The following is a 25,436-nucleotide window of genomic DNA, read 5'->3' as shown; positions in this document are numbered from 1 at the left end:
ACACACACAACGCACGCACACACAACGCATGCACACACACACACACAACGCACGCACACACACACACAACGCACGCATACACACACACACACACACAATGCACGCACGCACACACACACAACGCATGCACACACACACACACACACAACGCACGCACACACAACGCATGCACACACACACACACAACGCACGCACACACACACACATGCACACACACACACACAACGCACGCACACACACACACATGCACACACACACACACAACGCACGCACACACACACACATGCACACACACACACACAACGCACGCACACACACACACATGCACACACACACACACACAACGCACGCACACACACACACATGCACACACACACATGCACACACACACACACAATGCACGCACGCACACACACACAACGCATGCACACACACACACACAACGCACGCACACACAACGCACGAACACACACACACACACACACACACACACACACACACACACACACACACACACACACACACACACACACCACACACACACACACACACACACACACACACACACTGTTACCTCTTGTCTTTTCCGCTCCTCCTGGCTGAGTTTATCAGAAACGCCACTCTTCTTTACCTGCAGGACAAACACAGGTTAGAACACAGGTTTCAGTAATAACATCAGGAAGAAAACACACACGCACACACACACACAATGCACGCACACACACACGCACACACTACACACACACACACACACACTACACACACGCACGCACGCACGCACGCACGCACGCACACACACACACACACACACACACACACACACACACACACACACACACACACACACACACACACACACACACACACACACACACACACACACACACACACACACACACACACACACACACACACACACACACACACACACACACGCGTCTACTGGCTATATTTGCCAACTGTTAGCAAAACAAAACAGTCACACAACTTTAGGAATGAAAGGAATTGTTTAGAGGTGAGGCATACCTCTGTATCCATCACAGTGTAAACTCTCAGGTGTCTGCTTTTAGAGGAATTAGGGCTAATGTGTGTTCAGCTGTCTGTGGCAGCACACACACATTTTCTGTCTGTGAAAGCAGCAAGACAGACACACACTGTTCATGACTCCACCACAGGAGTAGTTCTCATAACAGACCTGTAGACCTGTAGGAACTGAATAAAGACCTGTAGACCTGTAGGAACTGAATAAAGACCTGTAGACCTGTAGGAGCTGAATAAAGACCTGTAGACCTGTAGGAGCTGAATAAAGACCTGTAGACCCGTAGGAACTGAATAAAGACCTGTAGACCTGTAGGAACTGAATAAAGACCTGTAGACCTGTAGGAACTGAATAAAGACCTGTAGACCTGTAGGAGCTGAATAAAGACCTGTAGACCTGTAGGAGCTGAATAAAGACCTGTAGACCTGTAGGAACTGAATAAAGACCTGTAGACCTGTAGGAGCTGAATAAAGACCTGTAGACCTGTAGGAACTGAATAAAGACCTGTAGACCTGTAGGAGCTGAATAAAGACCTGTAGACCTGTAGGAGCTGAATAAAGACCTGTAGACCTGTAGGAGCTGAATAAAGACCTGTAGACCTGTAGGAGCTGAATAAAGACCTGTAGACCTGTAGGAGCTGAATAAAGACCTGTAGACCTGTAGGAGCTGAATAAAGACCTGTAGACCTGTAGGAGCTGAATAAAGACCTGTAGACCTGTAGGAACTGAATAAAGACCTGTAGACCTGTAGGAGCTGAATAAAGACCTGTATACCTGTAGGAACTGAATAAAGACCTGTAGACCTATAGGAGCTGAATAAAGACCTGTAGACCTGTAGGAGCTGAATAAAGACCTGTAGACCTGTAGGAACTGAATAAAGACCTGTAGACCTGTAGGAACTGAATAAAGACCTGTAGACCTGTAGGAGCTGAATAAAGACCTGTAGACCTGTAGGAGCTGAATAAAGACCTGTAGACCTGTAGGAACTGAATAAAGACCTGTAGACCTGTAGGAACTGAATAAAGACCTGTAGACCTGTAGGAGCTGAATAAAGACCTGTAGACCTGAATAGGAACTGAATAAAGACCTGTAGACCTGTAGGAGCTGAATAAAGACCTGTAGACCTGTAGGAGCTGAATAAAGACCTGTAGACCTGTAGGAACTGAATAAAGACCTGTAGACCTGTAGGAGCTGAATAAAGACCTGTAGACCTGTAGGAACTGAATAAAGACCTGTAGACCTGTAGGAGCTGAATAAAGACCTGTAGACCTGTAGGAGCTGAATAAAGACCTGTAGACCTGTAGGAACTGAATAAAGACCTGTAGACCTGTAGGAGCTGAATAAAGACCTGTAGACCTGTAGGAACTGAATAAAGACCTGTAGACCTGTAGGAGCTGAATAAAGACCTGTAGACCTGTAGGAGCTGAATAAAGACCTGTAGACCTGTAGGAACTGAATAAAGACCTGTAGACCTGTAGGAGCTGAATAAAGACCTGTAGACCTATAGGAGCTGAATAAAGACCTGTAGACCCGTAGGAGCTGAATAAAGACCTGTAGACCTATAGGAGCTGAATAAAGACCTGTAGACCCGTAGGAGCTGAATAAAGACATGTAGGAGCTGAATAAATACCTGTAGGAGCTGAATGAAGACCTGTAGACCCATAGGAGCTGAGTGGCGTTTCTGATAAACTCAGCCAGGAGGAGCGGAAAAGACAAGACCTGTAGGCAGCATTAGAGCCAACATGTCTCCATCGCCCACTGCTCCAATCCCTGCTTCCTACCAATACTTCTCCATACCGGGTCCTTTGTCATCTTCCCCAATAACCCTTCCACTCCTACATAAATCAATCATTACAAGCAACCTGAATGAGAGAGAGCTGGAAATATTTTTCAAATACATTGAGAAACTATTGTAATTCAGGAATTGAGGAATTGAGGAATTATTGTAATTCAGGAATTGAGGAACTATTGTAATTCAGGAACTATTGTAATTCAGGAATTGAGGATCTATTGTAATTTAGGAATTGAAGAACTACTGTAATTCAGGAATTGAGGATATAATGTAATTTAGGAATTGAGGATCTATTGTAATTTAGGAATTGAAGAACTATTGTAATTTAGGAATTGAGGAACTATTGTAATTTAGGAATTGAAGAACTATTGTAATTTAGGAATTGAAGAACTATTGTAATTTAGGAATTGAGGAACTATTGTAATTTAGGAATTGAGGAACTATTGTAATTCAGGAATTGAGGATCTATTGTAATTTAGGAATTGAAGAACTACTGTAATTCAGGGATTGAGGATCTAATGTAATTTAGGAATTGAGGATCTATTGTAATTTAGGAATTGAAGAACTATTGTAATTTAGGAATTGAGGAACTATTGTAATTTAGGAATTGAAGAACTATTGTAATTTAGGAATTGAAGAACTATTGTAATTTAGGAATTGAAGAACTATTGTAATTTAGGAATTGAGGAACTATTGTAATTCAGGAATTGAGGAACTATTGTAATTTAGGAATTGGGGAACTATTGTAATTCAGGAATTGAAGAACTATTGTAATTCAGGAATTGAGGAACTATTGTAATTTAGGAATTGAGGAACTATTGTAATTTAGGAATTGAGGAACTATTGTAATTCAGGAATTGAAGAACTATTGTAATTCAGGAATTGAAGAACTATTGTATACAGTACCAGTCAGTAGTTTGGACACACCTACTCATTCAAGGGTTGCTCTTTATTTTTACTATGTTCTACATTGTAGAATAATAGTGAAGACATCAAAACTATGAAATAACACATATGTAATCATGTAGCAACCAAAAAAAGTGTTTTAAAAAATCTCTCAACCATCTTCATGAGGTAGTCACCTGGAATGGTGTGAATTTCTTTCATTCTTAATGCGTTTTAGCCAATCAGTTGTGTTGTGACAAGGTAGGTGTGGTATACAGAAGATGGTCTATTACTAAATAGGGCTAAGTCCATATTATTGCAAGAACAGCTCAAAAAAGAAAAGAGAAACAACAGTCCATCATTACTTTAAGGCATGGTCAGAAAATATGGTCAGAAAATTTTCTTCAAGTGCAGTCGCAAAAACCATCAAGCGCTATGATGAAACTGGCTCTCATGAGGACCAACACTGGAAAGGAAGACCCAGAGTTACCTCTGCTGCAGAGGAGAAGTTAGAGTTACCTGTCTCTCATGAGGACCAACACTGGAAAGGAAGACCCAGAGTTACCTCTGCTGCAGAGGATAAGTTAGAGTTACCTGTCTCTCATGAGGACCAACACTGGAAAGGAAGACCCAGAGTTACCTCTGCTGCAGAGGATAAGTTAGAGTTACCAGCATCAGAAATTACAGCCCAAATAAATGTTAGATTAGAGTTCAAGTAACAGACACATGTCAACATCAACTTTTCAGAGGAGACTGTGTGAATCAGGCCTACATGGTAGAATTCCTGCAAAGAAACCACTACTAAAGGACACCAATAATAATAAGAGACTTGCTTTGGCCAAGAAACACGAGCAATGAACATTAGACCGGTGGAAATCTGTCCTTTGAGTCCAAATTTGAGATTTTTTGTTCCAACCACCATGTCTTTGTGAGACGAAGAGTAGGTGAATGGATGATCTCTGCATGTGTGGTTCCCACCATGAAGCATGGAGGAGGAGGTGTAATGGTGTGGGTGTGCTTTGCTGGTGACAATGTCTGTGATTTATTTAGCATTCAAAGCACACTTAACCAGCATGGCTACAACAGTATTCTACTCTTAATGGAACTATAATTTAATTATCAACAGGACAATGACCCAACACACATCCAGGCTGTGTAAGGGCTATTTGTCCAAGAAGGAGAGTGATGGAGTGCTGCATCAGATGACCTGGCCTCCACAATCACCCAACCTCAACCCATTTGAGATGGTTTGGGATGAGTTGGACCGCAGACTGAAGGAAAAGCAGCCAACAAGTGCTCAGCATATGTGGGAACTCCTTCAAGACTGTTGGAAAAGCATTCCAGGTGAAGCTGGTTGAGAGAATGCCAAATAGGACTATCTTCTGTATACCACCCCTACCTTGTCACGACACAACTGATTGGCTCAAATGCATTAAGGAAAGAAATTCCACAAATTAACAAGGCACACCTGTTAATTGAAATGCATTCCAGTTGACTACCTCATGAAGCTGGTTGTCAGAATGCCAAGAGTGTGCAAAGCTGTCATCAAGGCAAAGGGTGGCTACTTTGAAGAATCTCAAATATATTTTTATTTGTTTAACACTTTTTTTGGTGACAACATGATTCCATGTGTGTTATTTCATAGTGTTGATGTCTGCATTATTATTGTACAATGTCGAAAATATTAAAAATAAAGGAAAACCCTTGAATGAGTAGGTGTGTCCAAACTACTGACTTGTGCTGTTTATGTTACTGCTCGACTAAAACAATCTCAGTCGACCAACAGCCTAAAGACCAAACAATGGACCAGTCGACTAAATGGGGTCAGGCCGACTAAATGGGGTCAGGCCGACTAAATGGGGGTCAGGCCGACTAAATGGGGTCAGGCCGACTAAATGGGGTCAGGCCGACTAAATGGGGTCAGGCCGACTAAATGGGGTCAGGCCGACTAAATGGGGTCAGGCCGACTAGGGTTGTCATGATACCAGGATGGCGATACTACAATACCTGATTTTCCATGGCAACAAGGAAAACACCAAGCAGACTAAACTCTCTGGTCCTTTTACACCTGCATTGCTTGCTGTTTGGGGTTTTAGGCTGGGTTTCTGTACAGCACTTTGAGATATCAGCTGATGTACAAAGGGCTATATAAATACATTTCATTTGATTTGAAACCCTCCTGTAAGTAACATATAGTGGGTTAAAGCGAGGAAAACAAACGTGATTCTGGGTGAAACACTTCAGGCTGCTTGTTACTAACATTATGACTGTTTTCCTCAGGAAACGGAGTCTGCTTCGTCTTTTCTTTCCTTGCTGCGATACCTCGGAGTATTGTGATACTGGTATCGTGACAAACCTAATGGAGACCTTTGCAAACACATCCAGACTAGGACACAAAACACACAAGCCAATAGCCAAACCACTACAGCCAAAATGCCAACAGCTTGCCAAGTTTGTGCTATTGTGCAAGACAAATTCCCTTTAAAAGGCAAGCAACTTCTATTTATCTATCTACGGCCTTGCAGGTCCTTAGTGTCCTAGCAACCACCTTCCCGCCACGACGACTGAACTTTGCCCTGCTTTTGGAGTTTCCCTGAGAACACAGAGGGACAGGTGTAACCGTGACAACAGAAACGCAGTATTCACTCAAAAGGGAGTGGTTGAGGTAAGATGTTAACCGTAGGCATAAATCTATCATTGTCTTACCCTTACTCCCCTGTCCTACCCTTAACCGGGGGGGTTAAGCCTCTCATCTGAGAGTATGGTGTCAACACTCTTAGATACAACACTTCCCCCTGTCCCTACGGTTACTGGAAACTAGAGACTTCCAGGAAACAGAGTCTGACCTGACAGGTGTTACTGGACACTAGAGACTTCTAGGAAACAGAGTCTGACCTGACAGGTGTTACTGGAAACTAGAGACTTCCAGGAAACAGAGTCTGACCTTACAGGTGTTACTGGAAACTAGAGACTTCCAGGAAACAGAGTCTGACCTTACAGGTGTTACTGGAAACTAGAGACTTCCAGGAAACAGTCTGACCTGACAGGTGTTACTGGAAACTAGAGACTTCTAGGAAACAGAGTCTGACCTGACAGGTGTTACTGGAAACTAGAGACTTCCAGGAAACAGAGTCTGACCTTACAGGTGTTACTGGAAACTAGAGACTTCTAGGAAACAGAGTCTGACCTTACAGGTGTTACTGGAAACTAGAGACTTCTAGGAAACAGAGTCTGACCTTACAGGTGTTACTGGACACTAGAGACTTCTAGGAAACAGAGTCTGACCTTACAGGTGTTACTGGAAACTAGAGACTACTAGGAAACAGAGTCTGACCTTACAGGTGTTACTGGAAACTAGAGACTTCTAGGAAACAGAGTCTGACCTGACAGGTGTTACTGGAAACTAGAGACTTCTAGGAAACAGAGTCTGACCTGACAGGTGTTACTGGAAACTAGAGACTTCTAGGAAACAGAGTCTGACCTGACAGGTGTTACTGGAAACTAGAGACTTCTAGGAAACAGAGTCTGACCTGACAGGTGTTACTGGAAACTAGAGACTTCTAGGAAACAGAGTCTGACCTGACAGGTGTTACTGGACACTAGAGACTTCTAGGAAACAGAGTCTGACCTTACAGGTGTTACTGGAAACTAGAGACTACTAGGAAACAGAGTCTGACCTTACAGGTGTTACTGGAAACTAGAGACTTCTAGGAAACAGAGTCTGACCTTACAGGTGTTACTGGAAACTAGAGACTTCTAGGAAACAGAGTCTGACCTTACAGGTGTTACTGGAAACTAGAGACTTCTAGGAAACAGAGTCTGACCTTACAGGTGTTACTGGACACTAGAGACTTCTAGGAAACAGAGTCTGACCTTACAGGTGTTACTGGAAACTAGAGACTTTTAGGAAACAGAGTCTGACCTGACAGGTGTTACTGGAAACTAGAGACTTTTAGGAAACAGAGTCTGACCTGACAGGTGTTACTGGAAACTAGAGACTTTTAGGAAACAGTCTGACCTTACAGGTGTTACTGGAAACTAGAGACTTCTAGGAAACAGAGTCTGACCTGACAGGTGTTACTGGAAACTAGAGACTTCTAGGAAACAGAGTCTGACCTGACAGGTGTTACTGGAAACTAGAGACTTCTAGGAAACAGAGTCTGACCTGACAGGTGTTACTGGAAACTAGAGACTTCTAGGAAACAGAGTCTGACCTGACAGGTGTTACTGGAAACTAGAGACTTCTAGGAAACAGAGTCTGACCTTACAGGTGTTACTGGAAACTAGAGACTACTAGGAAACAGAGTCTGACCTTACAGGTGTTACTGGAAACTAGAGACTACTAGGAAACAGAGTCTGACCTGACAGGTGTTACTGGAAACTAGAGACTTCTATGAAACAGAGAGTCTGAACCAAAGCGGTAGCTGTCAGACTGGGAAAGGAAGTGTGATAGTAGGAACAGGTTCTGTCAGTTTGGACATTGATGCCACTTCTGTCCATCTGTTAAACATCAAATAATTCTCTCATTTCCAGGAGGGTGGATTTGTCTGCTCCTTCAGAGAATGAAGGTACGGAAACCTCCAGGTTACTTACCATCAGTTACTGACCAGGAGAAACAGCAGAACATCTAACTACTATAAACCACTACAGCCTGCCCTGTCACAGAGTAAACAGCAGAACATCTAACTACTATAACCACTACAGCCTGCCCTGTCACAGAGTAAACAGCAGAACATCTAACTACTATAAACCACTACAGCCTGCCCTGTCACAGAGTAAACAGCAGAACATCTAACTACTATAAACCACTACAGCCTGCCCTGTCACAGAGTAAACAGCTGAACATCTAACTACTATAAACAACTACAGCCTGCCCTGTCACAGAGTAAACAGCAGAACATCTAACTACTATAAACCACTACAGCCTGCACTGTCACAGAGTAAACAGCAGAACATCTAACTACTATAAACCACTACAGCCTGCCCTGTCACAGAGTAAACAGCAGAACATCTAACTACTATAACCACTACAGCCTGCCCTGTCACAGAGTAAACAGCAGAACATCTAACTACTATAACCACTACAGCCTGCCCTGTCACAGAGTAAACAGCAGAACATCTAACTACTATAAACCACTACAGCCTGCCCTGTCACAGAGTAAACAGCAGAACATCTAACTACTATAAACCACTACAGCCTGCCCTGTCACAGAGTAAACAGCAGAACATCTAACTACTATAAAACACTACAGCCTGCCCTGTCACATGTCATGGCCCATAGACCTTCCTTCTGGCAACAAACACAGGACTGGGACAGGACTGGGACAGGACTCCTCTCCTTGGAAATATCTGGATAAGTCAACTTTGTTTGAATATTTCGATCAGAACTAACTGTCCTCTACAGTACTGTCCCCTACAGTACTGTCCCCTACAGTCTCTACAGTACTGCCCCCTACAGTCTCTACAGTACTGTCCCCTACAGTCTCTACAGTACTGTCCCCTACAGTCTCTACAGTACTGTCCCCTACAGTATCTACAGTACTGTCCCCTACAGTCTCTACAGTACTGTCCCCTACAGTCTCTACAGTACTGTCCCCCACCGTCTCTACAGTATTGTCCCCTACAGTCTCTACAGTACTGTCCCCTACAGTACTGTCCCCCACCGTCTCTACAGTACTGTCCTCTACAGTCTCTACAGTATTGTCCCCTACAGTCTCTACAGTGCTGTCCCCTACAGTCTCTACAGTACTGTCCCCCACCGTCTCTACAGTACTGTCCCCTACAGTCTCTACAGTACTGTCCCCAACAGTACTGTCCCCTACAGTACTGTCCCCCACCGTCTCTACAGTACTGTCCCCTACCGTACAGACCCTACAGCACTGTCCCCCAAAGTCTCTACAGTACTGTCCCCTACAGTATTGTCCCCCGCCGTCTCTACAGTACTGTCCCCTACAGAACTGTCCCCCACCGTCTCTACAGTACTGGTCTCTACAGTACTGGTCTCCTACAGTACTGGTCTCCTACAGTACTGTCCCCTACAGTACTGGTCTCCTACAGTACTGGTCTCCTACAGTACTGGTCTCTATAGTACTGGTCTCTACAGTACTGGTCTCTACAGTACTGTCCCCTCCTTTCCCCTGTTCCTCTCCTACCATTCTGGTCTCTACAGTACTGTCCCCTCCTTTCCCCTGTTCCTCTCCTACCATTCTGGTCTCTACAGTACTGTCCCCTCCTTTCCCCTGTTCCTCTCCTACCATTCTGGATCCCATCACAACGTACTGTCCCCTCCTTTCCCCTGTTCCTCTCCTACCATTCTGGATCCCATCACAACGTACTGTCCCCTCCTTTCCCCTGTTCCTCTCCTACGATTCTGGATCCCATCACAACGTACTGTCCCCTCCTTTCCCCCGTTCCTCTCCTACCATTCTGGATCCCATCACAACGTACTGTCCCCTCCTTTCCCCTGTTCCTCTCCTACCATTCTGGTCTCTACAGTACTGTCCCCTCCTTTCCCCTGTTCCTCTCCTACCATTCTGGATCCCATCACAACGTACTGTCCCCTCCTTTCCCCTGTTCCTCTCCTACCATTCTGGATCCCATCACAACGTACTGTCCCCTCCTTTCCCCCGTTCCTCTCCTACCATTCTGGATCCCATCACAACGTACTGTCCCCTCCTTTCCCCCGTTCCTCTCCTACCATTCTGGATCCCATCACAACGTACTGTCCCCTCCTTTCCCCCGTTCCTCTCCTACCATTCTGGATCCCATCACAACGTACTGTCCCCTCCTTTCCCCCGTTCCTCTCCTACCATTCTGGATCCCATCACAACGTACTGTCCCCTCCTTTCCCCTGTTCCTCTCCTACCATTCTGGTCTCTACAGTACTGTCCCCTCCTTTCCCCCGTTCCTCTCCTACCATTCTGGTCTCTACAGTACTGTCCCCTCCTTTCCCCTGTTCCTCTCCTACCATTCTGGATCCCATCACAACGTACTGTCCCCTCCTTTCCCCCGTTCCTCTCCTACCATTCTGGTCTCTACAGTACTGTCCCCTCCTTTCCCCTGTTCCTCTCCTACCATTCTGGATCCCATCACAACGTACTGTCCCCTCCTTTCCCCCGTTCCTCTCCTACCATTCTGGTCTCTACAGTACTGTCCCCTCCTTTCCCCTGTTCCTCTCCTACCATTCTGGTCTCTACAGTACTGTCCCCTCCTTTCCCCTGTTCCTCTCCTACCATTCTGGATCCCATCACAACGTACTCCAGGGAGAACATATTTAACATTGTTTCATTGAGAGGAATCTCTGGTGTTTGCCAAAAAGGTGTCGCCATGCCGGGTGGTGCTCTCAGTCTGCTGCCCCAGATCTTTCTCCCTTCCTCTCCTCCTCTCAGTCTGCTGCCCCAGATCTTACTCCCTTCCTCTCCTCCTCTCAGTCTGCTGCCCCAAATCTTTCTCCCTTCCTCTCCTCCTCTCATTCTGCTGTCCCAGATCTTACTCCCTTCCTCTCCTCCTCTCAGTCTGCTGCCCCAAATCTTTCTCCCTTCCTCTCCTCCTCTCAGTCTGCTGCCCCAAATCTTTCTCCCTTCCTCTCCTCCTCTCAGTCTGCTGCCCCAGATCTTATTCCCTTCCTCTCCTCCTCTCAGTCTGCTGCCCCAGATCTTACTCCCTTCCTCTCCTCCTCTCAGTCTGCTGTCCCAGACCTTTCTCCCTTCCTCTCCTGCTCCCTCCCTCACCCTCCCCTTCCTCTCCTGCTCCCTCCTTCACCCTCCCAAACATGCACCCTCCCTCACCCTCCCAAACCTGCTCCCTCATCCACCCTCCCAAACCTGCTCCCTCACCCACCCTCCCAAACCTGCTCCCTCCGTCACCCTCCCAAACCTGCTCCCTCCGTCACCCTCCCAAACCTGCTCCCTCCCTCACCCTGCTTCTTCCCTCCCTATCCCTGTTTTAATTCCATATCTAGACTGAGAGTAATGAAGAGACAGAGAGAGAGAGAGAGAGACAGATAGTCACAGACAGAGTAGGAGAAAGAGAGAGAGAGATGGAGGATGGGTAAGGATTGCAGCCAGACCAGATGTGACAACATCCCTCACAGCCCTGGCAGTCCATTTCCCAACAAGGCCCTGTGTTTGTCTCTGTACTGTATGAGAGGCACTGCACCACAATGCACTGTGTGTGTGCGTGTGTGTGTGTGTGTCTCACCACACTGAGTTGGCTCCAGGAGGTGCGTATGGGTCTGTACTGCATCACAATGCGGTCATCAGGTTTGGCCTCTCTGGACTGGTCCTCATCAGAGTCATTGTGAAGAGCTTTCTCCTGGTAGTTCTGATACAGTTCCTCCTCTGGATCACACCACAGACAGACAGGTTGAGGGTAGATCACAACACAGACAGACAGGTTGAGGGTGGATCACACCACAGACAGACAGGTTGAGGGTGGATCACACCACAGACAGACAGACAGACAGGTTGAGGGTGGATCACACCACAGACAGACAGACAGACAGACAGGTTGAGGGTGGGTCACACCACAGACAGACAGACAGACAGGTTGAGGGTGGATCACACCACAGACAGACAGACAGGTTGAGGGTGGATCACACCACAGACAGACAGGTTGAGGGTGGATCACACCACAGACAGACAGGTTGAGGGTGGATCACACCACAGACAGACAGACAGACAGGTTGAGGGTGGATCACACCACAGACAGACAGACAGGTTGATGGTGGATCACAACACAGAGAGCCAGACAGGTTGAGGGTGGATCACACCACAGACAGACAGACAGGTTGAGGGTGGATCACACCACAGACAGACAGACAGGTTGAGGGTGGATCACACCACAGACAGACAGACAGGTTGAGGGTGGATCACACCACAGACAGACAGGTTGAGGGTGGATCACAATAGTACAGTCCCCATTGACAGCAAGACCTCAACCATGTGTACAGAAAGGCATAGTCATCACCAGTTCATATACATGACTAAGACAGAGAAGTGGCACTCACCTTCACTGTCAAATGTCCTCTGTGTGATCAGTCCTGGCTTCTTATCAGGACTCTGGGAGACAGAACAAGATCCCATGTCACTATTAATAACAGACCCAGGATCAGATCTCCCTGCCCCAGCCGTACTACTATATTAACACAATGAACTGAAACTGTCACTAGATCTGTTATCATGAGCAGTCGGCTGAATATCCGAAATGATGCTTTATTAGCCAAATCTGGTTATGAATGACATTCTAAACACACATCTGTCACGTTCTAAATGACAAGTGGTAGTAGGTCTCCCCTGGGACCTGCTCTTGACCCCTGACCTGCCTAATTACAGAGCAGTGGACTGAAGTGTGTTATAATCACAGTCCTTCACTATTAGTAGGACTTCACTATTAGTAGGACTTCACTATTAGTAGGACTTCACTATTAGTAGGACTTCACTATTAGTAGGACTTCACTATTAGTAGGACTTCACTATTAGTAGGACTTCACTATTAGTAGGACTTCACTATTAGTAGGACTTCACTATTAGTAGGACTTCACTATTAGTAGGACTTCACTATTAGTAGGACTTCACTATTAGTAGGACTTCACTATTAGTAGGACTTCAACACAAGCGTCTCCTGAGAATAATCCATCAGACATGGATCCATCAGGCAGATGAGTGTTAATTCAAGTAAGAGACAGTAATATCCAGGCACATGGGGCAACGCATGGAGAGAATGGTATCATGACATAGCAGTTAATAGGAATGACAATTTCCTGGACAATAATGGGTGAATACATGTCTTCCTACCTTGTTCTTCTTCCCAGGGCTGGTCGGTCTCTCCTTGACCTCCTGTAGTCCTCGGAGCACAGGTTGGGACAGACGATGGGTCTTGAGGTCATCAGATGGTATTTCCATTTCCACTCCACTTACCACTGCTCTCCTGTACGAGGTAGACCTCAACCCTCTCTTCAGAGTCCCAGTGCTCTCATCCTGGTCTGTCCCCCCTCCCCCGGAACCTACGCCAGTGGAGAAGAAGGATCCAGTCTCCACCATGCTGAGGGCTCGCAGGGCCCGCTTGGTAGGATCCAGGCCCAGCAGACCCCCCATGCCGTGGCTCTGTACCCCAGCAGGAGAGGCCTTGCTCAGGGACGCCAGCCCTTTGGGGATCAGCTGTTGTGTGCCCTTCTTAAGGGCAGCTGCACTGTGGGTGCTGAGGACAATGGAGGGAGGAGGAGATAGGGAGATGGAGGGAGAGAGGGTGGGAGTGGGGGAATGAGAGGGGGAAGGAGAGGGGGCAGACATGTCAGCAGAGGAGGGGCTGTGGGGTGTGGGGAGGTCAGAAGGGGTGGAGATGAGGGAAGAGAGGGAGTTGATACTGGAGGTGGAGCTGTGGGATGGGGTAGGGGTGTGGAGACTAGGGGTGGAGGGGCTGGGGCTGGGGTTAGGGGTGGAGGGGCTGGGGTTAGGGGGAGAGGGGCTGGGATTAGGGGGAGAGGGGCTGGGGTTAGGGGGAGAGGGGCTGGGGTTACGGGGAGAGGGGACAGGAGTTAAGGGGTGGTAGGAAGAAGGGGAGGTCAGGTTATGGTGGTGGTGCTTATTGGGGGAGGCAGGGGGAGAGGGGTGTTTTGAGGAGGCAGAGTCCGGCGGTGAAGGGCTCATCCCAAACACTATCTGGTCCCTGTGAGTGGTGAGGGTGAACGGGCTGGATAGTCGATTCTGGGTGTCCACCCGAGGCTTGTCTGACCACACATTATCAACACTCCCACCGTGACATGTCTTACTGTTCAACGACAGTGACTTATCATCCTCCGATTTCAACTTGGACAGAGAGAAACGTCCTTTGGACAGATGTCCAATACTTATACTCCTGACTACCCGTGTTTTCTTGGTGGGTTGGTTGAGAACGTGCTTCAGAATGACCGTCCCTCCTCCCGGCGTGGCCACCAGTCTCTCTGCAGGCTGGCTCAAGGTAAAGCTGCACTTGTTGTCCTCTACGGGGAAGTCAGTCATGTGGACTCCATCTATCTGGTAGCTGAGGGGCCGGGCCTTTAGCTTGCTGGGGCCAGTGTGGTTGGCTGAGCGCCTCTTCCACAGCGGGGTGATGTTACTGTTGGACAGATCCACATCGTTCCCGCCCTCCATGGTGCGTCAATCACTCGTCTTTTCTTTGTCACTGAGGAGTCTCTCGTCTGACCCAACTGGTCCAACCCAGAAGAGAACTGTAATAACCCCTGGTTGTAAACACACAGAGAGAGAGATATATCAAAATCAAAGCTGGAGGGGTATTAGGATAAGTCCTGACTTTTCAGGGTTAGGTCTGTCTGTGAGGTCACAAGTTGGGTCATTCCTTAGCTCTTGAAAACTCTAGGCAGCATTCTGCCTTACAGTTCTCAGCCATTCGTTTTGCCCATGACAGCCTCCTGTGAACTACAATTCTGACTCTGTTTTAACGTTTCATCGCTTGCCTATGGATTTCGAAACATTTATCTTTAAATCAGCCAGAAGGAATCCTTAAAATATATATTTTTTAAAATACACTTTTTGCACAGATCCATACAGCAATGGGCGTCTCCATCCAATGAAACTACACGTTCCACGTTATGCTGACACACAGGTGGTCGCCTCGTCTTCCTGTTGTTTTCCGTGTAACGCGGAGACGTGTCAGCTTGGGAACTAGTGCTTGACCTGGGCCAGAGCGACCTACCAGCACTTCTAATTTTGGGGGAATTGCATACCGGCTCCTCTTTAAAACAAAGTAGCCTAAATTAGCTCAGATTGACGCGCAAAAAAACATTGACCAAAAACGGAATGAAGGCGAGAACTGCATTAAATAGCAATTGATAGTGGGCATTAATAGTCTGATTCCGCTTTGTTCACGTTTATTTGCGCGAGCCTGTGAGTGACCGTAGCCCGTTCCAGATTGCGCAGATTGAAAATATACCAGATTGAATGCGCATGATGCACTATTCCAAATTGTCAAACGAGGGTTTTTAAGGTCGTGGAAATTGGTTTCATAATGTGTGTTAATGTAATTCATGAAGACACACTTAAATAGTATCAATCACTTAAAAATCGACATATCAGCATTGTCATAAACAGTGCGTGTCTGTGCGCGCCAGTGAGATGTTGCCTGAGGGGAGAGAGCTGGACATTTCACAGCAGGTATAAAATAATGACAGACGAGATAGCCAATTCAAAACATAACTTGTTGGCAGTTATCTTGCTAGTTAACTATAGCATTAATGTCTTTGTCGCCTTTCCACCGGTACTGTAGAGCCTAAATAAATCTGCACCGTTGGCAACCTGGGATTCCCCTCTATCAAATAGCAGCCATGTCATTGTGAGATCGTTAGAAACAGCATAAATGACAAATAACTTGCTGTGCCTAGATCTCCCCTAAAACACGAATACTAGAGCCGTATATATAAACATGTCTAGTTAGATACCGTGCTTTGATCCATGATTAATTGAATGAGGGAATCATTGTATAAAGACAAAAGTATTTGGTTGTAATGTTGCAATATTTTACATCAAGGATGGCAACCATCCTCCAGGATAGCTACTGGGTGTGCAGGCATTTGTTCATGTCCTGGTCTAACCACATCGTAGCCTAAACATTAGCTGCTCAAGGAACTTGATAAGCAGACTCTGGATAAAAAGCCTGCACACCCAGGAGCTCTCCAGATGGAGGGTTGACCACGTTGACAAGCAGCACTGGAGTAAAGTACTGAAGTAGTTGTTTTGGGTATCTGTACTTTACCTTTTATATAGATTTTTTTACAACTTTTACTCCACTACATCTCATATGTATATACTGTATTATATACTATGCTCTCATTCACTTTAATAATGTTTACATATCTTGCATTAGTCATCTCATATGTATATACTGTATTCTATACTATGCTCTCATTCACTTTAATAATGTTTACATATCTTGCATTACTCATCTCATATGTATATACTCCTTTTCTATACTATTCTACTGTATATTAAGTCCATTCCACCCAGACATCACTTGTTCATATGTATATAGTCTTAATTCATGTCTACTTAGATTTGTGTGTATTGGGTATATGCTGTGTCATTTGTTAGATATTACCTGTTAGATATTACTGCACTGTCGGAGCTAGAAACACAAGCATTTCGCTACACCTGCAATAACATGTGCTAATAATGTGTATGTGACCAATACAATTGGATCTACATTCCTAAGGAAAATATACTTTTTACTCCTTACATTTTCCCTGAAACCCAAAAGTACTTGTTACATGTTTAATGCTTTAGCAGGACAGGCAATTGTCTAATTCACGCACTTATCAAGAGAACATCCCTTGTCATCCCTACTGCTTCTGATCTGACTGTCTCACTAAACACAAATGCTTCATTTGTGAATTTTGTCTGAGTGTTGAACTGTGCCCATGTCAATCTGTAAATTAAAAAAACTAGAAAATCATGTTGTCTGGTTTGCTTAATATAAAGAATTTGAAACTATTTGTACATTTACTTTTGAAACTTAAGTACATTTAAAACCAAATACTTTTACACTTTTACTCAAATAGTATTTTACTGTGTGACTTTCACTTTTACTTGAGTCATTTTCTTTTAAGGTATCTTTACTTTCACTCAGGTATGAAAATTGGGTACTTTTTCAGTCTATAAGTACCTAGGTGTCTGGCTAGACTGCAAACTCTCCTTCCAGACCCACATCAAACATCTCCAATCGAAAATCAAATCAAGAGTCGGCTTTCTATTCCGCAACAAAGCCTCCTTCACTCACGCTGCCAAACTTACCCTAGTAAAACTGACTATCCTACCGATCCTCGACTTCAGCGATGTCATCTACAAAATGGCTTCCAACACTCTACTCAGCAAACTGGATGCAGTCTATCACAGTGCCATCCGTTTTGTCACTAAAGCACCTTATACCACCCACCACTGCGACTTGTATGCTCTAGTCGGCTGGCCCTCACTACATATTCGCCTTATCTCAGTTCACTGCCAGACCCACTGGCTCCAGGTCATCTACAAGTCCATGCTAGGTAAAGCTCCGCCTTATCTCAGTTCACTGGTCACGATGGCAACACCCATCCGTAGCACGCGCTCCAGCAGGTGTATCTCACTGATCATCCCTAAAGCCAACACATCATTTGGCCGCCTTTCCTAGTTCCAGTACTCTGCTGCCTATGACTGGAACAGCACAGTCAGATGGACTGGGGAAAAGGAGCCATCATGCTGAAGTTGAGACTTTTGGCCATCTCCTGGCTCACCAACTTCAAACATCAGCTAACCTCCCTCACCAACTTCAAACATCAGAACCGATCGCTGCAGCTGTACATAGTCTATAGGAAAATAGCCCACCCATTTTCACCTACCTCATTCCCATACTGTTTTTATACTGTTTTTATTTATTTATTTTTCTGCTCTTCTGCACACCAATATCTCTACCTGTACATGACCATCTGATCATTTATCACTCCAGTGTTAATCTGCAAAATTGTATTATTCGCCTACCTCCTCATGCCTTTTGCACACATTGTATATAGGCTGCCCATTTTTTTCTACTGTGTTATTGACTTGTTAATTGTTTATTCCATGTGTAACTCTGTGTTGTCTGTTCACACTGCTATGCTTTATCTTGGCCAGGTCGCAGTTGCAAATGAGAACTTGTTCTCAACTAGCCTACCTGGTTAAATAAAGGTGAAAAAAAATAAATAAATAAATTTTAAAAAACTGCAGCATTCCAGTGTCAACAATGCTTACTTTTCCCATCTAGGCTATAATAATAGTCATGAACAATTGATTAAAAGTCAAGGTAAATGTGTATAAACCCTTAATTGAATAATCAGAGGTCTCTATAGCATAATGTTATTTGTGAATTTCGGTGAACATAGTCTAATGGACTGAATTGGAAAAAGACACCTGCACTTATTTCATCCCGAACCAAGCGCTGGTGGGAACACTATCCCTAACTCTATCAATGTGTGTGGATCAATTTAACTTTTTACTCAATTATTTCTCACTGATATGAAAGACAAGGTCCTTATTCTTCCGAAACCATACCGCAAGCGATGCAAGTTAATGACCCCCCCCCTACAGGACAAGCCTTCACCCACTGACTCTTACTGTAATGGAACTGGGTCAAGGGCTATTTCGTTCCTTTACCACTGCACCACTAGCCGAATAACCATGAACAGTATTGGACCACATGAACCCCGATACAGTAACGTTAGAGGACCAGTGACAGACATGCTTGTCCTAAATGATTTAAAAAAGGTCCAAAACGAGCTAAGGTCTAGTTAAAAACTATGCATCAGAACACGTTCAGACACCACATTGGAAAAGTGTCTATGCAGAGAAGTAGGCTACAGGGGGAAACTATGTTACCAGCGAGTTCCCACATTGAGTTATAAAAGAAACGGCTCCTCCAGCGCACCGCGAGCCGAGTCTTCCAGTAACCCGTGATGGATAACAGACTTACTTTCTATTGATTCGTGGTTCCCCTGTAAAACCTCGCCATGGTGCCTGTGTCCTGGAGTTCTCAATATAATAAGGCAAAGTTTTCCTGTTGTTTGAAAGTTTATGCTTGAGGTGTAAACGGTTAATTTTGTGCGAAAAAATCGTTTTCCCATCAGTAGTCCGGTGACCATCGGCTGTCTTCACCGTGTCTCGAACTCCGATATGTCATTGTGTTCTCTCCGAGAGTGTTGTGTGCAGGAGACTAATAGAGAGGAGGAGGAATGCCGATTGCCAAACAGCACAGAAGCCTACCCAAATGCACGTGACGTTAAGTGCACTACAATTCAACCGAGTTGAACTTTTCACCATGTCAACAACAGAGAAGCAAAGCAATAGCCCTGCGCATAAACATTCTAAGACAAAAAAAGGACAAGAAAACGTCCTAAATGATGTAGACTTGTAGCTCAACAAAATCAGTGACCATTTGGAGAAAAATGATCTACATTTGGGAGTAGTTTGTAAAGTGAAGTGTGGGACTAGTTCACAATCTGGCGCCTCCCCGTGGTTCTTTAGAGTGAAGCCACAGTAGACTACAAGATGTCTAGAGTAGTCATGTTTTTTATTTATTTTATTTCACCTTTATTTAACCAGGTAGGAAAGTTAGGAAAGTTTTCATTTACAATTGCGACCTGGCCAAGATAAAGCAAAGCAGTTTGACACATACAACGACACAGAGTTACACATGGAGTAAAACAGACATACAGTCAATAATACAGTATAAACAAGTCTATATACGATGTGAGCAAATGAGGTGAGATAAGGGAGGTAAAGGCAAAAAAAGGGCCATGGTGGCAAAGTAAATACAATATAGCAAGAAAAAAACACTGGAATGGTAGATTTGCAGTGGAACAATGTGTAAAGTAGAAATATAAATAATGGGGAATGTGCAATTACTTCAGCTGGAATGTTTAAAGCTTCCACAGTTTTGACATCAACAGCGATTATTGATGAATATATCTTGTTTTTTTCTACATATTGTATTAAAATGAAACATGTTTTTATATTTGTTTAAGTGTCTTGTTTTTAATAAAACCCTATTTGATTGATATGTATCAAGTCTGGTAAGACTTTTTGCCATTCTAGTGGTAATAAGTGTCACGCCCTTGGCCATAGAGAGGCTTTTTATTCTCTATTTTGGTTAGGTCAGGGTGTGACTAGGTTGGGCATTCTATGTTCATTTTCTATGTTTTTGTATTTCTTTGTTGTTTGGCCAGTGTGGTTCACAATCAGAGGAATAGCTGTCTATCGTTGTCTCTGATTGAGAACCATACTTAGGTAGCTTTTTCCCATATGGGTTTTTGTGGGTTGTTGATTTCTGTTGAGTTTTTTTCAACTTTCAGGACTGTTTGGGTTATTACCTTTGTTATGTTTGTATTTAGTGTTCAGTGTCATTAAACAAACATGAACACGGACCACGCAGCACCTTGGTCCTCACCCTTCTTCCACCAACAGCCGTGACAATAACATTTATTATTCTTTTATTGTCACAATGGGTCTGTAATCAGCAGGGGATTTGCCTGGTTTTAATATAACTGAAACAGCTGTTTGATACATTGATACATGGAACTAGGAGGTATTGAAAAGAGTGACATGTTTGTTGTCATTACAGTAAAGAGTGGGGCTACTTTGTCCCAAAATGTTGAATAGAATTCTGTGTCACACCCTGATCTGTTTCACCTGTCTTTGTGATTGTCTCCAACCCCCTCCAGGTGTCACCTATCTTCCCCATTATCCCCTGTGTATTTAGACCTGTGTACTCTGTCTGTTGCCAGTTTGTCTTGTTTGTCAAGTCAACCAGCGTTTTAGGTCTCAGCTCCTGCTTTTCCCAGTTTCTCTTTTCCTCACCCTCCTGGTTTTGACCCTTGCCTGTCCTGACTCTGAGCCCGCCTCCCTGAACACTCTGCCTGCCTGCCTCCCTGAACACTCTGCCTGCCTGCCTCCCGGAACACTCTGCCTGCCTGCCTCCCTGAACACTCTGCCTGCCTGCCTCCCTGAACACTCTGCCTGCCTGCCTCCCTGAACACTCTGCCTGCCTGCCTCCCTGAACACTCTGCCTGCCTGCCTCCTGAACACTCTGCCTGCCTGCCTCCCTGAACACTCTGCCTGCCTGCCTCCCTGAACACTCTGCCTGCCTGCCTCCCTGAACACTCTGCCTGCCTGCCTCCCTGAACACTCTGCCTGCCTCCCTGAACCTGCCTGCCGAACCTCTGAACACTCTGCCTGCCTGCCTCTGAACCTGAACACTCTGCCTGCCTGAACCTCTGCCTGCCTGCCTCCCTGAACCTCTGAACACTCTGCCTGCCTGCCTGAACCTCTGCCTGCCTGCCGACCTGAACACTCTGCCTGCCTGCCTACCTGAACACTCTGCCTGCCTCCCTGAACACTCTGCCTGCCTGCCGACCTGTACCTTTGCCACATTTCTGGATTATTGACCTCTGCCTGCCTGCTGTCCGGTAGCGTTGCCCCACCTCTGGATTATTGACCTCTGCCTGCCTGCTGTCCGGTAGCGTTGCCCCACCTCTGGATTATTGACCACTGCCTGCCTGCTGTCCGGTAGCGTTGCCCCACCTCTGGTTTACTGACCCCTGGCTGCCTGCTGTCCGGTAGCATTGCCCCACCTCTGGTTTACTGACCCCTGGCTGCCTGCTGTCCGGTAGCGTTGCCCCACCTCTGGTTTACTGACCCCTGGCTGCCTGCTGTCCGGTAGCGTTGCCCCACCTCTGGTTTACTGACCCCTGGCTGCCTGCTGTCCGGTAGCGTTGCGTCCCACCTCTGTTGCCCCACCTCTGGTTTACTGACCCCCCTGGCTGCCTGCTGTCCGGTAGCGTTGCCCCACCTCTGGTTTACTGACCCCTGGCTGCCTGCTGTCCGGTAGCGTTGCCCCACCTCTGGTTTACTGACCCCTGGCTGCCTGCTGTCCGGTAGCGTTGCCCCACCTCTGGTTTACTGACCCCTGGCTGCCTTGACCTGTCTATTGCCTGCCCCTGGTTTACTGATTATTGTCCGATCATCTGGTTTACTGACCCCTGGCTGCCTGCCATTCAGTTGTCTGGTTTACATCTGGCTCTTACCTTCATACCTGATTCAGTACCGATGCCCCACCTCTGGTTTACTGACCCCTGGCTGCCTGCTGTCCGGTATGACTAACCCAGCAGACCTGGGCCAGCCTGCTGTCGCCATCTCCCCCTGGCTGCCTCCATTCAAGCAGCCCCCTCCAGCACCTGCCCCTGTTGGAAAAATTGCTTTGTGGTCTGATGGAGAGGGTCCAGATGTTGGCTGAGTGCCATGACCTGGCGTTGAATATGCTGCTTGATCGATTCCGCGGGTTGTCTAGGGGGCAGCCTGTCACGGTGGTAACCCCATCGCCCCTTCAGTAACTTGGAGGTTAGCAGCACCGGCCACTCTACCTTCCCAGGAGCCCCGTTTACCTCCCCGGAACGCTTTAGTGGAGAGCCAAGCACCTGTCAGGCATTTTTTAACTCTGTGTGCCTCATTTTCAAGCTTCAGCCCTCCTCCTTCCCCTCGGATTGCTCCAAGATAGCCTACCACATCATTCCGGATGTCTGGGAGGGCCTTCACCTGGGCTACCACCATATGGGAACAACATCCAATGTGCATGAGTCTGGAGGGGTTCGTGGAAGAGGTGAGGTGGGTTTTTGATGCCCCGTTCTGCGGGAGAGAAGCAGCCCGGAAGCTAATCCAGCTCCGCCAGGATGCCCACAGTATGGCCGACGATGCGGTGGAATTCCGCATGTTGGAAGCGGAGAGTGCATGGAACCAGGAAGCACTGTTCGACATGTTCCTGTGCTGCGGTCCCATTCCCAAAAGCACCCAAGGTTCCCGACCTTCCTCGTGAGTCACCGAAGACGGCCGAGGCACTGTTTCACGAGACTATGCAACTAGGCAGAGCTGGGCTTTCACCAGCTGAACGGCAACACAGGATCAACACAAGTTTCACGTTTCCCTCTGCTGGTCTTATTAGGTTCTTTCCCTCTTTCTATCCCTCTCTCTCCCCTCCCTCTCTCACTCTCTCGCTCTCTCTTCTCTCTATCGTTCTGTTCCTGCTCCCAGACTATGTCAACTAGGCAGAGCTGGGCTTTCACCAGCTGAGATGCTGCGTGGTGAGCGGTGTCAACACAGGATCAGTTCTCGACACTCCAGTCTGTTCTTGTCTTTAGGTAGCTTTTTGTTTTGTAAAGTTTCTCTGGATTAAAAACTCTGTTTTCGCCAAGGGATTCTTTGTCTCTATTGGTTTTGGTCATTTTGTGTCCTCTTGCCGGGTAAAATACCAGGCTCACCGGTAGGAGCCAGTATTCTGGTGGGTCATATGGAGAACTTTTCTGCTTCCCTTACTCACACCCCTTCATGTCATTCTGCTGTGGGGGAAACAGTCCAAATCTCTCGGGTCCTCATTAACTCTGGGGCGGACTTTTTGGACGCCACACTGGCTTCTGAGCTGAACATCCCCACTCAGCCACTCTCCATTCCCATGGATGTTAGAGTGCTGTATGGGCGCTCTACAGGTTGGGTCACCCATAACACCACTCCCATCAACCTACGTGTGTCAGGGAATCACAGCAAGACAATTCAATTCCTGCTCATCAAGTCCCCACAGATTCCTGTGGTTTTGGGATTCTCCTGGCTCCAGTGACACAATCCCCTCATTAACTAGTCTACGGGCGCTATCATGGGCTGGAGTCCGTTCTGCCGCGCACCTTGTCTGAAGTTGGCGCCAACCACCCCGGAATGTCTTCCTGGGGGCTGGAAGTTGCTCCGGAATGGCGGACCTTGGAGGTGTTCAGCAATTCCCGGGCCACTTACCTTCCTCTGCACCGCCCCTATGACAGCAGGATTGATCTTCTCCCTAGCACCACGCCGCCCCGGGGACGTCTGTACTCTGTCGGGACCAGAGACCAAGGCTATGGAGACCTACATGGGGGACTCCCTAGCTGCAGGACTTATCTGTCTCTCTTCCTCTCCCGCAGGTTTCTTCTTCTTGGAGAAAAATAACAAGACCTTGTGCATTGACTACTGGGGACTCAATGACATTAATGTGAAGAACCGTTATCCGCTACCACTAATTTCCTCGTCCTTCGAGCCGCTCCAGGGGGCCACTGTTTTCTCCAAGCCTGACCTACGAAATGCCTACCATCTGGTGTGGATCCGAGAAGGAGACCAGTAGAAGACCGCCTTCAACGCGGCCGCTACAAATATCTCGTCGTGCCCTTTTGGCCTCGCCAACGCACCTGCCGTGTTCCAGGCTCTGGTGAATGATGTTCTCTGCGACATGCTGAGCCGGTTCGGCGGTTCGTTTTCTCCGCTCTTCCTCGAGCAAGAGGAAGTCAGCGATCCCTCGGCCCAGATGTTCCTCCTCCGCTGTCGCCGTCCCTGGAAGACAGCCCAGGCCGCTCTGTGGAAAACCTCTTCCAGGTATAGGCAACAAACTGATCGCTATTGGGAAAGCCATCCATTCCTGGTGCTTTTCTCTCTGTGAATGTTTTAATGGTGTCTAATAGTTCTTGTTGGGTGATCTCTGTTTTTAGTGATTCCTCTTTGTCTGTTGATAATTGCTTCAGAGTTGTTGAGTCTAAGAAGGCTATAGGAGCCATCCAATAGGAAAGTCCAATAGGAGCCATCCAATAGGATCCGTCCAATTGTTTAATTATGATTTTTATTGTATATATTCATTTTCATAGAAGCTTTTAAAATGGTAATTCATCGCTTTGTTTCTAATTATCACTTTTGTATCTTTCTTTTAAAACGATACCTGGTTTAGCATGCATTGGTTCTGTGAGAGCTACCAGGTTTATTTTAGCATGCATTGGTTCTGTGAGAGGTCCCAGGTTTATTTTAGCATGCATTGGTTCTGTGAGAGGTCCCAGGTTTATTTTAGCATGCATTTGTTCTGTGAGAGCTACCAGGTTTATTTTAGCATGCATTTGTTCTGTGAGAGCTACCAGGTTTATTTTAGCATGCGTTGGTTCTGTGAGAGCTACCAGGTTTATTTTAGCATGCGTTGGTTCTGAGAGCTACCAGGTTTATTTTAGCATGCGTTGGTTCTGAGAGCTACCAGGTTTATTTTAGCATGCGTTGGTTCTGTGAGAGCTACCAGGTTTATTTTAGCATGCATTGGTTCTGTGAGAGGTCCCAGGTTTATTTTAGCATGCATTTGTTCTGTGAGAGCTACCAGGTTTATTTTAGCATGCATTTGTTCT

At 46.3% G+C, this 25,436-nt stretch overlaps 1 protein-coding gene across 3 annotated transcripts in view; it reads right to left on the bottom strand.

The window, feature by feature from the left end:
• LOC123992499 (rho guanine nucleotide exchange factor 26-like) overlaps nt 1-19,503 on the bottom strand; it is an 88,358-nt gene extending 68,855 nt beyond the window's left edge. Inside the window, exons 1-5 of one of the 3 annotated variants that reach the window (XM_046293689.1) lie at nt 19,184-19,503; nt 13,510-14,933; nt 12,723-12,774; nt 11,915-12,054; nt 575-631 (exon numbers count right to left, since the gene is read on the bottom strand). In XM_046293689.1, the coding sequence (XP_046149645.1) occupies nt 575-631; nt 11,915-12,054; nt 12,723-12,774; nt 13,510-14,844 (1,584 nt within the window). In that variant the 5' untranslated portion in view covers nt 14,845-14,933; nt 19,184-19,503. The remainder of the gene's footprint in view (nt 1-574; nt 632-11,914; nt 12,055-12,722; nt 12,775-13,509; nt 14,934-19,183) is intronic. The other 2 variants (XM_046293688.1, XM_046293687.1) reach the window with 2 other exon arrangements.
• Between the last annotated feature and the right edge of the window lie 5,933 nt (nt 19,504-25,436).

The sequence above is a fragment of the Oncorhynchus gorbuscha genome, linkage group LG13 (genome assembly GCF_021184085.1).
Source record: "Oncorhynchus gorbuscha isolate QuinsamMale2020 ecotype Even-year linkage group LG13, OgorEven_v1.0, whole genome shotgun sequence".
NCBI lineage: Eukaryota > Metazoa > Chordata > Actinopteri > Salmoniformes > Salmonidae > Oncorhynchus > Oncorhynchus gorbuscha.
Note: the sequence above shows the minus strand (reverse complement) of the source record. Positions and strands in the feature narration are given on the sequence as shown.